Source organism: Mobula birostris, chromosome 1 (assembly GCF_030028105.1).
Source record: "Mobula birostris isolate sMobBir1 chromosome 1, sMobBir1.hap1, whole genome shotgun sequence".
Classification (NCBI taxonomy): Eukaryota; Metazoa; Chordata; class Chondrichthyes; order Myliobatiformes; family Myliobatidae; genus Mobula; species Mobula birostris.
This window is the reverse complement of record NC_092370.1, coordinates 143,735,398-143,751,931: the sequence shown is the minus strand read 5'-3', so window position 1 is coordinate 143,751,931 and position 16,534 is coordinate 143,735,398. Positions and strand designations below refer to the sequence as shown.

The 16,534-nt window shown below is 43.1% G+C and overlaps 1 protein-coding gene across 3 annotated transcripts in view; it reads right to left on the bottom strand.

Moving 5' to 3' along the window:
* Nucleotides 1-16,534, bottom strand: part of golga4 (golgin A4) — a 246,147-nt gene that overhangs the window by 166,010 nt on the left and 63,603 nt on the right. For all 3 annotated transcript variants that reach the window (XM_072263075.1, XM_072263085.1, XM_072263094.1), the window contains one exon: nt 12,169-12,319. In XM_072263075.1, coding sequence (XP_072119176.1) covers nt 12,169-12,319 — 151 coding nt within the window. The remainder of the gene's footprint in view (nt 1-12,168; nt 12,320-16,534) is intronic.

Below are 16,534 nucleotides of genomic sequence, written 5' to 3'. Positions count from 1 at the left end.
AACTCGATCATATTGTGACCACTGTTCCCTAAGAGTTCCTTAACGATAAGCTCTCTTATCACCTCCGGATCATTGCACAACACCCAATCCAGCACAGCCGATCCCCTAGTGGGCTCAACAACAAGCTGTTCTAAAAAGCCATCCTTTTAGACATTCTGCAAATTCTCTCTGGAGGTCCAGTACTGGCCTGGTTTTCCCAATCCACTTTCATGTTAAAATCCCCAACGATTATCATGACATTGCCCTTCTGACACACCTTTTCTATCTCCTCCTGTAATTTGTAATCCACATCCTGACTGCTGTTTGGAGGCTTGTATACAACTGCCATTAGGGTCCTTTTACCCTTGCCATTTCTTAGCTCAACCCATAGAGACTCTACACCTACCGCTCTTATTTCATCACTTTCTAATGATTTAATATTATTTCTTATACACAGGGCCACACCACCCCCTATGCCTACTAACCCATCTTTCCAATACACCATATATCCTTGGACATTCAACTCCCAATGGCAGCCATCTTTTAGCTAAGTTTCAGAGATGGCCACAACATCATACTCGCCAATCTGTAGCTGAATTTCAAGATCATCCATTTTATTTCTTAAGCTGCATGCATTCAAACACAACACTTTCAATCCAGTATTTGTTGCTTTCTATTTTAACTGCTCCACACCTCTACTGACCTTTAACTCATCTTACTGGCTGTGATTATGCCTCATCTCCTCCCTGTCCTTTCCATCATCTTTGTTGCACGCTATCTTTGATTTATTTCTGTTTTCCCCTTCCTTAACCTCCCCCGCGCCATCACTCTCATTCCCTTTCCCCTGTGAAATTAGTCTAAACCCACCCTAACAGCTCTCTTAAACCTGCCTGCTTGGATATTGGACCCCCTTGGGTTCAGGTGTAACCCATCCTTTTCATACAGGTTGTATCATCTCACCCAGAAGATGCCCCAGAAACAAAGAAGAGCTTACAAAAGGTTCAAAAAAACTAGGTAATGATAGAGATCCAGAAGATTATAAGGCTAGCAGGAAGGAGCTTAAGAAAGAAATTAGGAACACAGAAAGGGCCATGAGAAGGCCCTGGCAGACAGGATTAAGGAAAACCCTAAGGCATTCTTCGAGTGTGTGAAGAGCAAGAGGATAAGACACAAGACAATAGGACCAATCTAGTGTGACAGTAGAAAAGTGTGTATGGACAAGAGGAGAGAGCAGAGGTACTTAATGAATACTTTGCTTCAGTATTCACTATGGAAAAGGATCTTGGCGATTGTAGGGATGACCTGCAGCGGACTGAAAAGTTTGAGCATGTAGATATTAAGGAAGAGGATGTGCTGGAGCTTTTGGAAAGCATCAAGTTGGATAAGTCATCGGGACCGGACAGGATGTACCCAAGGCTACTGTGGGAAGTGAGGGAGCAGATACTGAGCCTCTGGCGATGACCTTTGCATCATCAATGAGGACAGGAGAGGTTCCAGAGGATTGGAGGGTTGCGGATGTTGTTCCTTTATTCAAGAAAGGGAGTTGGGATAGCCCAGGAAATTATAGACCAGTAAGTCATAACTTCAGAGGTTGGTAAGTTGATGGAGAAGATCTTGAGAGGCATAATATGATTACGAATAGTCAGCATGGCTTTGTCAAAGGCAGGTCGTGCCTTACAAGCTTGATTAAATTTTTTGAGGATGTGACTAAACACATTGATGAAGGTAAAACTGTAGATGTAGTGTACAAGAATTTCAGCAAGGAAATTTGATAAAGTACCCCATGCAAGGCTTATTGCGAAAGTAAGGAGGCATGGGATCCAAGGGGGCGTTACTTTGTGGATCCAGAACTGGCTTGCCCACAGAAGGCAAAGAGTGGTTGGAGATGGGTCATATTCTGCATGGAGGTCAGTGACCAGTGGATTGCCTGAGGGATCTGTTCTGGGACCCCCACTCTTCGTGATTTTTATAAATGACCTGGATGAGGAAGTGGAAGGATGGGTTAGTAAATTTGCTGATGACACAAAGGTTGGGGGTGTTGTGGATAGTGTGGAGGGCTGTCAGAGGTTACAGCGGGACATTGATAGGATGCAAAACTGGGCTGAGAAGTGGCAGATGGATGCTGAACCCAGATAAGTGTGAGGTGGTTCATTTTGGTAGGTCAAATACGATAGCAGGTTATAGAATTAATAGTAAGACTCCTGGCATTGTGGAAGATCAGAGGGATCCTGGGGTCCGAGTCCATAGGACACTCAAAGCTACTACACAGGTTGACTCTGTGGTTAAGGCAGCATATGGTGCATTGGCCGTCATCAAGCGTGGAATTGAACTTAAGAGCCAACAGGTAATGTTGCAGCTATATAGGACCCTGGTCAGACCCCACTTGGAGTACTGTGCTCAATTCTGGTCGCCTCACTACAGGAAGGACGTGGAAACCATAGAGGAGATTTACAAGGATGTTGCCTGGATTGGGGAGCATGCCTTATGAGAATAGGTTGAGTGAACTCAGCCTTTTCTCCTTGGAGCGATGGTGGATGAGAGGTGACCTGATAGAGTTGTACAAGATGATGAGAGGATCGTGTGGATAGTCAGAGGCTTATTCCCAGGGCTGAAATGGCTAGCACAAGAGGCCATAGTTTAAGGGTGCTTGGAAGTAGGTACAGAGGAGATGTCAGGGGTAAGTTGTTGTTGTTGTTTTTTTTTTTTTTTTTAAACGCAGATTGCGGTGAGTTCATGGAACGGACTGCTGCCGGTGGTGGAGGAGGCGGAAACAATCGGGTCTTTTAAGGGACTCCTGGATAGGTACATGGAGCTTAGAAAAATAGAGGGCTATGGGTAAGCCTAGGTAGTTCTAAGGTGAGGACATGTTCGGCACAGCTTTGTGGACAGAAGCACCTGAATTGTGCTATAGGCTTTCTGTGTTTCTATGATACAGGAAACCGAAGCCCTGCCCCCATCACCAGTGTCTCAGCCACACATTAATATGCCTAATCACGCTATTCTTGTGCTCGTTAGCACATGGCACAGGTAGCAATCCCAAGATTACTACCCTGGAGATCCTGCTTTTCAGCTTCCTACCCAATTCCCTGAATTCCCTTTTCAGAACCTCCTCCCTTTTGCTACCTATATCAATGGTACCAACATGTACCAAGACTTCTGGCTGTTCACCCTCTCCCTTCAGAATACTCTGCACCCAGTCTAAGACATCCTGGCACCTGGGAGGCAACAGACCATGTAGGTATCTCTTTCAGGCTAACAGAATCTCCTGTCTGTTCCCCACACTATGGAATCCCCTAAGACAACCGCATTCCACATCTTCTTCTCTCCCTTCTGCACCACGGAACCAGGTTCAGTACCAGAGATCCGATCGCCATGGTCGTCCTCTGTCAGGTCACCCCCACCCCCCTCAACAGCATCCAAAACAAGATAATGATTACTGAGGGGGATGGCCACAGTGGTGCTCTCTACTATCTGAGCTCTTCCCATCCCTTCCCTGATGGTCACCCACTTATCTAACTCCTACAGCCTCAGGGTGACTAACTCCTTGTAGCTCCTATCTATCTCCTACTCACTTACCCTAATAAGCTGTAGATCATCAAGCCACAGCTCCAGGTCTCTAATAGGGTCTCTCAGGAGCTACATCTCGGTGTACCTGGGGCACCTGAGAGACTGGAAGATTCCCAGGATTCCCACATGTGACACCCAGAGCAAAGTACAAACCCTACAGACATGCTCTTGATTCCTTTAAAAAAAGAGGAAAAAAAAGACCACTTCCCCACTTACCTCGCTGAAGCCTGAATGAGCCAAAGCCCTACCACTCTGCCTCAGATCACTCCGTTGATGACCATTCTGCTGGGCAGCATCTCCTTTTTATGCCTGAACCTTCCCTGCTATGTACCTCACGAATGGTGCTCTGGTTATAGCGGCTGATCGGCCATGTACAATGGACAAATATTCTAGAAGTTCCCTTTTTAAATAACCACTGCCAACCTGCGAGAAATCCCTCTTGGTAAAGCTCTGTTGGCGCCGCTGACAGGCCACGTACAATATAATACCCTGAATATAATATACTTTCAATAGAATAGAATATACTGGCCTGGATTTACAATTGCAAGCAGGACCAAACTACTGGAATATGAACACAGCAACATTTGAACAAAAGAAACTGAAGGTTTTTGGATCATAGGGATTTCTCTTGAGACAGAAGTGATCTGTTCAAGGGGAGAGGTGGCGGACTGTACCTGAACTGGAGGTGGACTAATATGTGGTGAGCAGATTTTCTGGTACTACTAGGGAGGGTTCAAAACTACATGGGTGGGATCAAAAGAAGCAGTGAAACAGATGGGAGACTGGAAGTTGACACAGAATTCAACTACAGTAAATTCAGAAGATGGGCAAGCAGCAATGCAGAGAACAAAGAAAACAGGTTTCTGTAATGGCTATAACATATCTATTCCTTATAGCTATACATGGCATGAGTTCATCCTTCTTATCTTCAGGCCTCTTGCAATGTTTCATTGCTCCTATTAGTCAACAGGAATTAAAGGAACATGTATGCAGGAATTTTTCAGAAAGTTGCCAGAATAACAGGATTGTCATTTAAGGGGATTTTAACTGCCATAGTGCTAAGGGCTTACTTTGATGGAGTAGAATTGGTTAAGTGTCCTCAAGAACATTGCTTCACAAAACACAAAAAGCCCTGCTAGACTGAGGGTAAAACATGACTATTCTTGAGAAATACAGCAGGTCAAGTGACTGAGGTGACTTTAGGAGGGCACTTTGGAACCAGTGACCATGCTTCCATTGGCTTTAATTCAGTCATGGAAAGAGACAGACCTGCTTGACAAGTTAAAGTTTTAACTTGGGCAAGGCAAATTTTGATAGTATTCGAAAGGAACTTGAAAAACTTGATTGGAGGAGGTGTGTCTGACAGAGTGATCAGCAGCACTGGGGCTCCACAGGGAACTGTCTTGTCTCCCTTTCTCTTCATCACTTACACCTCAGACTTCAACTACTGCACAGAGTCTTGTCATCTTCAGAAGTTTTCTGATGACTCTGCCATAGTTGGATGCATCAGCAAGGGAGATGAGGCTGAGTACAGGGCTACGGTAGGAAACTTTGTCACATGGTGTGAGCAGAATTATCTGCAGCTTAATGTGAAAAAGACTAAGGAGCTGGTGGTAGACCTGAGGAGGGCTAAGGTACCGGTGACCCCTGTTTCCATCCAGGGGGTCAGTGTGGACATGGTGGAGGATTACAAATACCTGGGGATACGAATTGACAATAAACTGGACTGGTCAAAGAATACTGAGGCTGTCTACAAGAAGGGTCAGAGCCGTCTCTATTTCTTGAGGAGACTGAGATCCTTTAACATCTGCTGGACGATGCTGAGGATGTTCTACGAGTCTGTGGTGGCCAGTGCTATCATGTTTGCTGTTGTGTGCTGGGGCAGCAGGCTGAGGGTAGCAGACACCAACAGAATCAACAAACTCATCCGTAAGGCCAGTGATGTTGTGGGGATGGAACTGGACTCTCTCACGGTGGTGTCTGAAAAGAGGATGCTGTCTAAGTTGCATGCCATTTTGGTCAATGTTTCCCATCCACTACATAATGTACTGGGTGGGCACAGGAGTACATTCAGCCAGAGACTCATTCCACCGAGATGTAGCACAGAGCGTCATAGGAAGTCATTCCTGCCTGTAGCCATCAAACTTTACAACTCCTCCCTTGGAGGGTCAGACACCCTGAGCCAATAGGCTGGTCCTGGACTTATTTCATAATTTATTGGCATAATTTACATACTACTATTCAACTATTTATGGTTCTATTACCATTTATTATTTATGGTGCAACTGTAACAAAAACCAATTTCTCCTGGGATCAATAAAGTATGACTATGACTATGGCTATGATTAAACATGAAGATCTTGAAAGTGAGATCGCAAACAGGTTAGAGTAAGGGGCAAGGCCAACAGGTGTAGGAAACCCTATATGGCGATGGATATTCATAATCAATAAAATAAAAAGCACCATGGGTCAGGTACAGGGAATTGCAGTTAAGTGATTCCCTAGAAGAGGTGCAGGATTACACTGAAAGAAAGGCCAAAAAGGGGGCATGTGAGATAGCTTTGATAGAGAAGAGCAAGAAGAATCAAAAGTGAAAAAGTATCTAGAAAGAATACGACCTCTCAAAGAGCGCAGAGGAGCCTCAAGAAGTAGATGAGGTCCCCAACAAATATTTGTGTTTCTATCCTAGAGAATGACATGAAGACATCAAAATTTGAGACAGTTAATAGGGATAACTTGGGGATAGTTCACATTGCAGCAGAGGTGACACTGGATGTCTCACAGGGTAGGTATAAAAAGCTGTAGGAAGCTAGAGAAGAAGCAGGAGCCCTAACTGAGATACATACATCATTAGTGACAGGTGAAAAGCTAGAAAACTACAGGGAGGCTAACATTGTGCCTTTACCTCAGGACTGCAAAGAAAAATCTGAGTACTCTAGACCAGTAAGCTTAGCATCTGTGGTGAAGTTACTACAGGGAATTCTGAGGGATAAGATACACATACATTTGGAAAGACAAGAGTTGAATAGAGATAGTCAGCTTTGCACATAGAAGATCATGCTTCACAAATTTGATTCAAGCTTTCTCAAGAATCATCCCAGGAAGTCAATAAGGGCAGGGAAGTGCCACAGGCATAGTCCACATGGACTCAATAATACTTTTGATAAAGTCCCACACAATAGGCAGCTATGGAAAATTAAATCACATGGAATTCAGGGAGCACTAGCTAACTGAATACAAGAATGGTTTGACACAGTGAACAGGTGGAATATTGTTTTGGACTGGAGGATCATGATGGGTGGTGTACCCAGGAGATAGTGCAAGGCAAATTGCATCTATATCAATAATCTGGATGGCAAATAAATCTGCAAATGACACTAAAATCACACAGTGGCTCTGACACAGTGTTTTGAAAGGCTCATTACAGCAAAATCATCTCCAGTCTCTCAGACAACCTCAACCTCTGGAATTTGACTACTATCAGAACAGTTTCATGGCAGATGTCATTTCCTGGTCCAATACTCATCTCTAGAGCATCGGTTGAGTGAAGACACCTGTGCCAGACTACTGCCTTCAATACCATAACTTCAAGTAAATTTATTTCTAAACACCAAGACCTGAGACCCACCACCACCTTTTGCAACAGGATCCTTGACTTCTTGACCAACAGAGCACAATCAATAAAAATATTCAGCAACTCATCTGCCACAATTATCCTCAACGCTGGTGCCTCATGAGGCTGTGTCCTCAGCCCAACTTTATTCTCTATACACTTATGACAGTGTAGCCAGAATCTGTTCTAACTCCGTCTACAAGTTTGTAGTGGGCTGCAGATCAAATAATGATGAGTCTGAATACAGGAAGGAGATAGAGAGCTTAGTGGCACAGTGCCAAGGCAATTGTCCCTCAATGTCATCAAAATAAGTGTCAGTCATGCACCAAGAAGGATGTGCAGTGCGCAGGCTCTTGTTTACATCAACAATGCTGAGGCCAGGCAGGTCAAGTGCCTCAAGCTCCTGGGAGTGGACATCATGAATAGCCTGCTCTAGTCCAATTACACAGATACCATGTTCAAGAAAGCACACCAACACTTCTGCTTCCTGAGGAGGATAAATACATTTGGCAAGTCCCCTTTAACACTCAACAACTTTTAAATCAATACACCATGCAAGACATCCTATCCAGATGCATCACAGCTTGGTATGGCAACTGCTCTGCCCATGACCACAAGAAACAATCGAGACTTACTGGCACAGCTCAGCAAATCAGGGAAACGAGCTTCCCATCAATGGACTCTGTCTATACTTCTCACTGCCCCAGTAAAGAGCCAACATATCAAAGGTCCCACCCAATGCTCTCTTTCTTCTCCCCTCTTCCATTGGGGAAAATATACGACACTTAAATCATGTACCACCAGGCTCACAGACAGTGTCTATCATGGTAGAGCCCCAGTGAGTATTGTAGAACAGAGTACCTGGCATCACAGATAGATAGGGTGGTGAAAACAGCTTTTGGCACACTGGCCTTCATCAGTCAAACCAGTGAGTATAGATGTTATGTTGCAGTTTTAAGAGGTTGGTGAGGCCACATTTGTCATGTTCATTACTGGCAACCCTGCTTTAGCAAAAATGCTATTAAGCCAAAAGAGTGCCAAGGGATTGATCAAGGTAACACATACAAAATACTCGAGGATCGCAGCAGGTCTCTCCTGCTTCCGTCAGCAGGGAACTCCACAACTTCCACCATCTTCAACAAGATCCTACCACTAAAGACATCCCACACCCCCATCCAACTTTCCACAAGGATCCCCCTCTCTGTGGTTCCATTATCCAACTGTACCTCCCCAGTGCTCTTATTCCAGCACTTATCACTGCAATCAGGAGTGCTACATCTGTCCATTCATCTCCTCCCTCACATTCAGGGTCCCAAACAGTTTTTCCAGGTGAGGCAACACTTCACCTGTGAGTCTGTTGGGGTCAGCGACTGTATCCGGTGCTCCCAATGCAGCTTCCTTTACATCAGTGAGACCTAGAGTAGATTGGGAGACCGCTTTATCAAGCACCTTCATTCTGTCCGCAACAAGCAGGATTTTCCCTTGACCAACTATTTTAATTTCACTGCCCATTCCCATTCTGACATGCAGTCCATGTAGTCCACTCTCTTCTGCCACAATGAGGCCACTGTCAGGAGGAGCAATACCTCATATTCATCTGGATTGCTTGCAACCTTACAGCATGAACATTGATTTCTCTAACTTCTGGAAATTTCTCTCCACCCCTCCTTCTGGCTCTCCCTGACTCATTTCTCTCTTCATACCTGCCTATCACCTCCCTCTGGTGCTCCTCCTCCTTCACTACTTCCCAGAATCCACTCTCCTCTCCTATCAGATTCCTTATTCTCCAGCCCTTTATCTTTTCCACCTATCACCTGCCAGCTTCTAACTCCATTCCCCCTTCCCCTACTTTCCTTCTCCCTGGCTTCACCTATCACCTACTAACCTGTACTCTTTCCCCATTCCACACCTCCTTATTTTGGCTTCTTTCCATTTCCTTTCCAATCCTGATGAAAGGTCTCAGCCTGAAACTATTGCTCTCTATAGATGCTGCCTGTACTCCAGCATTTTGTGTGTGTTACTCTGGATTTCCAGCATCTACAGAATCTTGTGTTTGGGATTGACCAAGATACTGCCAGAACAAGAGAGGTTGATCATGCTGGGACTTCATGTCACCCCTCATTTCCCACAATCCAGTGATGAGGTGTTTCAAATCATGAGAGGCATAAGTAGGGTGAATGCACAATCCTTTTTCCCCACAGTGGGGGCATCAAGAACTGGAGAGGATTAGGGCAAGAGGGGACAAATTCAATAGAAAACTGAGGGAGAACTTTTTCCAAAATGACAGTGATTCATATATGGAATGATATGGTAGAGGAAGTGGTTGAAGTTGTATGTTAACAGTATATAAAAGACTGCTGGATGGGTACATGGATAGAAGTTATATGGGGTCAAATGAAGGCAAACAGGACAAGTTTGGTTGGCATCGACCCATTGGGCAGAAGGGCCTGTTTCTGTGCTGTACAACTATTACTCTCAGTAGGCCATTTAACCCATGCCTACTCCATTAGTTACTAATTTCATGGCAAAATTCCAAAACTAAACTTTCATCTCTTAGTTGCTTTAATACAGTATCAAAAAAACTTTTTTTTGAAAATGCCTTTTTTGAAAATATTTTAAGAAAATATTCCAAAGTTGCAATGAATTATTCCTCCTTCACTGACGACACCCCTTACAACATTCTTCCAAGTAATCTATAAACATGTATTAAAATAACAAGAGCCCAAGGCATTTTTCACTAATTATGCTGTAAAAGATCTAAATAAAATTACAATTTATTGAATACATTTCATTGAATTTCATGGTCCGATCAGCTCACAATTACTGTATGTCTTGCACTAAAAAAAAATAACGATATGCTGTAGATTAAAAACCGCTCATTATAAAAATGTAGTGATAAACTAGAAACCATTCTTTAATTGCATCCAATATGCATCTCGTCCAGTCTTTGTTTAACAGAGCAACGTACAGGTGCCCCCCGCTTTTTGAACGTTCGCTTTATGAAACCTCACTGTTACAAAAGACCTACATTAGTTCCCTGTTTTCACTAAGAGTTTTCACTGTTACGAAAAAAAGCAGCGCGCGAAAAAAAGGCCCGCGCAGCCGCTCTCCCCCAGATTCGGAATGGCATTCTCGCCGGCATTGCTTAAACACCTGCCTGTGAGCAGCCGTTTGCAAGCTGAGTTCTAAGGTATTGCAAAAGCCTGAAAGAGCTCGTATGGGTGTTACACTTAGCGTAAAACTAGACATAATTAAGCATTTCGATCGTGGTGAACGAAGTAAGGACAAACTGAGTTTGGCCTGTGGAAGGTGACGAAGGTGATGTTGAAGAGGTTCTGGCATCTCATGACCAAGAACTGATAGATGAAGAGCTGATGCAATTGCAAGAGGAAAGGATAACAATTAAAACCGAATGCAGTAGCGAAAGTAAAGTTGTCCAGGAACTGAATGTGAGGCAACTACGTGAGATTATCTGGGCCGCGGACAGATACCAATCCGCAGAGAATGCAGCGGTAGCCGGGAGGCACCCAGCACATCTTTAAGAAAAAAAGCCAAAATAAACAAGCTAATTAATTAGGTGCCGCCCGGCGTGTAAATGTCGGCCCAGATCAGAGACAATTGCCAATTGCATCGCCTCTGATCTGGGCCGACATTTACATGTCGGGCGGCACCTAATTAATTAGCTTGTTTATTTCGGCTTTTTTCTTAAAGATGTGCTGGGTGCACCCCCGGCACCGCTGGACCGCTGCATTCTTCACAGATCGGTATCGGTTTGCTGCCTGGAGGGTGGGGGCCACTGTACCAGCCCAACTTCCAACGACTCAGCCTAACACCATCATCAGTGTGCTCGGCGCGTTCCCAATTCCGGTAAGTGATACTCCACTGTACATACATTATTTCTACTTTATATCGGATGTGTATTTTTACCTGTTATTTGGTATGATTTGGCAGCTTCATAGCTTAAAGGTTACTGGAGAGCGCTTGCGCCGTGTTTTTGCCGAGAGTGCTTGCGTGAGATTTTTGCTACGGAGAACAGTGCAGGCAATTATTGTGGAAAAGTATTTCTACTTTATATAGGCTGTGTATTCATCATATCATTCCTGCTTTTACTATATGTTACTGTTATTTTAGGTTTTATATGTTATTTAGCATGATTTGTTAGGTTACTTTTGGGTCTGCAAACACTCACAAATTTTTCCCATATAAATAAATGGTAATTGCTTCTTTGCTTTACGACATTCCGGCTTACGAAACGTTTCAGAGGAACGCTCTACCTTCGGAGGTCGGGGGAAACCTGTATTAGGATAGTAACTGTACCACCTGTCAAATCCCTTGCCAAAGTGTTAACATCATAGATGTCTGTGAGCAAACATCTGAAAGCATCCACTTTTGCTTAAATAGAGCCACTGCAACAGAGGGACCAAATCTTTACAATTATCTTCTTTCAAAGTCAACTGTAAGCAATGTTGCATCACACCTATCCAAAAACATGGACCGTTCCTGTGTGAACCTAAAGTCAGAATTTAATAGGCAAACGAATACTACCACAGGTGTGCTCGACTATCCATAGCCTGCCATGAATTGTGCACATTGAATTCCTGCTTATGAAACTGAAATAGTGCAATGGAATCTGTTAAGACTGAACAGAGCAAGCCCTGCTTAATTCAGACTCAAATCAATCATGACAACAGTGTTTTAATATTGAATTTCCTTCCAAAGTAGGCCAAGATTAAAGAAAGGAACAGAAAGACAAGTTAAAAATATTAAAATACCCTATCAATTCAAATTAAAATAATGAAATTTCCAATTCCACATTAACTACTGTTTTTTAAACTGGAAAATACTGATTTGTGAAATGGGCAAGGCTACAAGTCTCACTATTTTTTTTTGATTATAGTAAATGCCAGCCTCATGATTTATTGAAGAACCTTCTTGATTGCTCAGAGATAAAGATCCAAATATGCCTTCTACAATCTTAATTTGATGTGTGATTGTATTATAAATATTACCTCCTAACCCATCTGGGTCATCTGTACTATCTTCAGTGTTCGAACTCTGCTGAGCTGTTTCTGTGCTTTCCTCCACAGAGGCTTGAGCTGTGGGTTCATGGACGTCCGCACTTGACCCTCCAGGTACAGTCCTTTGCTTCAGTAATGCAACCTATAGATATAATATGTTCAGCATTAACAAATTTGAACTGCATTTCATGACATCTATGTTTGAAGCACTTCTTTGCACACAACCAATTCAGCTAAAAATACCAATTAATACAAATAAAAAAGTTCCTCAGGAACATCAGTAGCTATTTTATCTGTTAAGTAGCCATTTTTCCATGTCTGCCAAAGTAATGGACCCAATGAGGCAAAAAAATTATTTCTATTAGAAAAACCTGGTGACAGTGAATACACCTCAAAAACCATCTGGATAAATAAGAAAATTGCTCGTATTTCGATAAACACCCACAAAATACTGGAGGAACTCAGCAGGTCAGGCAGCATTTATGGAAATGAATCAACAGTCAACGATTTGGGTATCTTCTTATTCTGGCATCTTCCCCCTTCCTTTCCAGTCCTGATGAAGGGTCTCGGCCTAAAACATTGACTGTTGATTCATTTCCACAGATGCTGTCTGACCTGCTGAGTTCCTCTAGTATTTGTGTGTGTGTGACCCTGCACTTCCAGCATCTAAAGCAGCTCGTGTTCATATTTAGATATCTGAAAATCATAAAGACCTACCTGCAACAGGATTTATTTGCAAGATCTGTTGGTCAATACCTGAAGGAAATTTTGAATCCAAATTCATTTTACATTCAAATTAAAGAATTTAGTTACATGGTCAATAACAGAGTTACAAAGGAGGTCCTCTGTCGTTTGGGGTCAACCATGGATGTTGCGTCCCAGCATCTACAATGTATGCCAGCCAGGGCAGTATGTTATGGAGAGCAAGCTGTTGCCCATGTAGTAGGCTGCCCTTCTCCAGGTAGCTGATGAATCCAAAGGAAAAGCAGAGACTGAAACAGTTTGGCACCAGCAGTGTCACAAGAGTTGCCAATCAATGTTGAAATCAAAACAGGACTGCCTTAGGAAATCCAGCTGCGGATTCTTCCTCAGAGTTTACTTCCAAAGCTTTCCCATTACGTGGGTATAGCCCCAAGACAGCAGAGGTTTGAGATCAGAATTTTCTTTCTCCTAGGTGAGCAGCCAGCCATGGCTAACAAGCCTTTGCCCTTCTCCTGTCAGTAGAAATGGTTCCGCCGGGGTAAATAGCTAAGCTACATGTGAAGGCCAGGAGCTGGACTTGGTTGTCAAAGGCTATTTGAGACACACGCCACTGGGAGATTTAATAGGTAGTGGGAACTTATTCCTACTACCACCCAGTGCTTTATCAACTGTAAGGAATATAGTTACAACAGACAACTAAATAATTAAATGAAAAATCAAACTTGCAGATCGGTGTATAGCACTTAGTATTCCTCTATATCAGATAGATTGAGTGACCGCTTTGTGCAGCACGGACATTCAGCCCACAGGGGCAACCCTGATCTTTATTCAACTTGAATTCTTCATCCCAATATCATTCTGTGGCAGGTTACACTGATACACAATGCAAGTTTGAAAATTCAGCACCTAACCTCTGCCTGGGCATGCTGCAACACTTTGGACTCGACACCGAATTCTACAATGTCAAGTAACTTGTTTTCTCTACCTTGTATCGGTCTTCATTGTGCTATTGGTTCAGCTTAACACACCCTCACCCTTAGCTTTACCCCTCTGGAAGTTAAGGGCAGACTGACCTGTTACACCTTTGCATTCTGTGGTTTATTCTCTACTCTTACTCCTTCCATTCACCTGACAACCTTGTGTACAGCATATTCCCATGGTCATCCCTGTTTTACCCTAAGGCACCCTCTCTGCCCAAGTTTCCAGGCAGCTTAACAATTCTTTTTCTCTTTTTCCAATTCTAAGAAAATATCTTCACCCAATACAAGACCTGTCAAGAAGTTTCAGTATTTTCTCTTTCTATTTAAACTGTAAACTATTTTGTTAACAATGTAAAATAATATAAACATACAAATATACACTCAGTGGCCACTCTATTAGGTACCTCCTGTTTGTGGGCTTCTGGCTGCTGAAGCACATTCACTTCAAGCGTCAAAGTATGGTGCATTCAGAGATGCTCATCTGCACACCACTGTTGTAACATGTTGCTATTTGAGTTACCGTCGTCTTCCTGTCAACTTGAACCATTCTCCTCTGGCCTCTCTCATTTTCACCCACATAACTGCCAATCACTACACATTCTCTGTAAATTCTGGAGACTTTTGCATGAAAATCTCAGGGCATCAGTAGTTTCCAATATACTCACATCACCCTGTCTGGCACCAATAATCATTTCATGGTCAAAGTCACTTAGATCACATTGCTTACCCATTCTGATGTTTGGTCTGAACATCAACTGAACCTCTTGACCAAGTTTGCATGCTTCTATGCAGTGGGTTGCTGCCACATGATTGTCTGATTAGATATTTGCATTAACCAGGTGTACAGGTGTACCTAATACAGTGACCACTAAAAGTACAGTAAATGGCAAGTCCCTTGGGAACACTGGTAGAGAGATCTCAGTGTGTTAAGTAATTCCCAAGAATGTGGCAACGTAAGTAGATGGGGGTGGTAAGAACTACGTACTGCATCCTTACCTTCATTGGTGGGAGTTCTGTGTACAGATAGAGGAAGTCACACGGCAGATGTACAAAACCTTGGTAATGCCACTTTTGGAGTATTAAAGTTAGGCAAACCTTGATCGCTTCCTTTGGAGCTTCAAAGGCTGAGGGACAACCTCATAATAAGTTTATAAATTATTTCCACCGCTGGAAAAAGGCCATGAAGGATCCTACCTACCTTGCTCATGGACCGTTTATCCCACTCCCATCAGGGAGGAAGCTACATAGCATCCACATCAGGACCACCAGACTCAGAAATACTTACTTTCACCAAGCAGTAAGGTTGATCAATACCTTCACCCACTAACCCAACCAAACACACCCCAACCCTACTTTATTACTTCCTGTCAGAGTCACTCCTATACCTAGCATCACTTTATGGGCATACAATCTATGTATATAACCTTCTTATGTATTTATATTTATTGTAATTTTTTATTGTTGTTTTCTTTATCTTAATGCATTTTTTTTTATTCTGCCTCAGATCCGGAGTAACAATAGAGTTTTTCTCCTTGCACTTGTGTACTGGAAATGACATTAAACAATCTTGAGACACATCACAGTCCTTAAACCCTAACCTGACCTCCAACCTCAAAACTATCCCTACGAAAAAGAGCCTGAGCCACAACCTTGATGAAGACTGCAGTCCTCATCATCTTGACTAGTAGGACAGAACCTTTATCCAAAGAACCTACCTAGTCAAACTTTGTTGCACTCCTCATTTCTGAGGCAGGATGACAAAGCTGATACATAATCTCACCAGTATCCTGTATAACTGGTCTGAGGCAACATTATACTTGCACTCAAGCCTCTTTAGGCTTAAGGCTAACGTGCCATCTGCCTTCATAACTTCTTGCTAAATGGTAATGTTAAATTATTCATTTACCAGAACTCCTCAATCCCTTTGAGCACCAAAACTTTTCAATAAGTTACTAACTGAAACACACTCTGCTTTTACTTGCCCATATTATATTTCATCTAACACACACAAAATGCTGGTGGAACACAGCAGGCCAGGCAGCATCTATAGGAACAGGTACAGTCGACGTTTCGGGCCAAGACCCTTCGTCAGGACTAACTGAAAGAAGAGATAGTAAGAGATTTGAAAGTGGGAGGGGAAGGGGGAGATCCGAAATGATAGGAGAAGACAAGAGGGGGAGAGATGGAGCTAAGAGCTGGAAAATTGATTGGCAAGAAGATACAAGGCTGGAGAAGGGAGAGGATCATGGGACGGGAGGCCTAGGGAGAAAGAAGAGGGGAGCATTAGAGGAAGATATAGTGAGAGGGACACAGGGAGAAAGAGAGAGAATGAATGAATGAATGAATGAATGAACGAACGAACAATGGGGTAAGAAGGGAAGGAGGTGCTTCATATTTCATCTCCCATGTCTTGGATGTATCACTTAGCCGGTCCATATCCCATTTTTGCACCTTCCTCAGAAATTTCGATACCAACCATCTTTGCTTCATCAGCAAATGCATTTAATAAATTCAGTCACCTTGACATTAGCATTGGCATCAATTGTAAAGTTATGATCCATGTATTGATCCCTAAAGCAGCCATCAGTATCAGTCTCTCAAACCATGAATTACCAGTTTATACCAACATTTTTCTATGTCTCAACAAACCTTCAGTTCAGGCAAAGATGCAACCC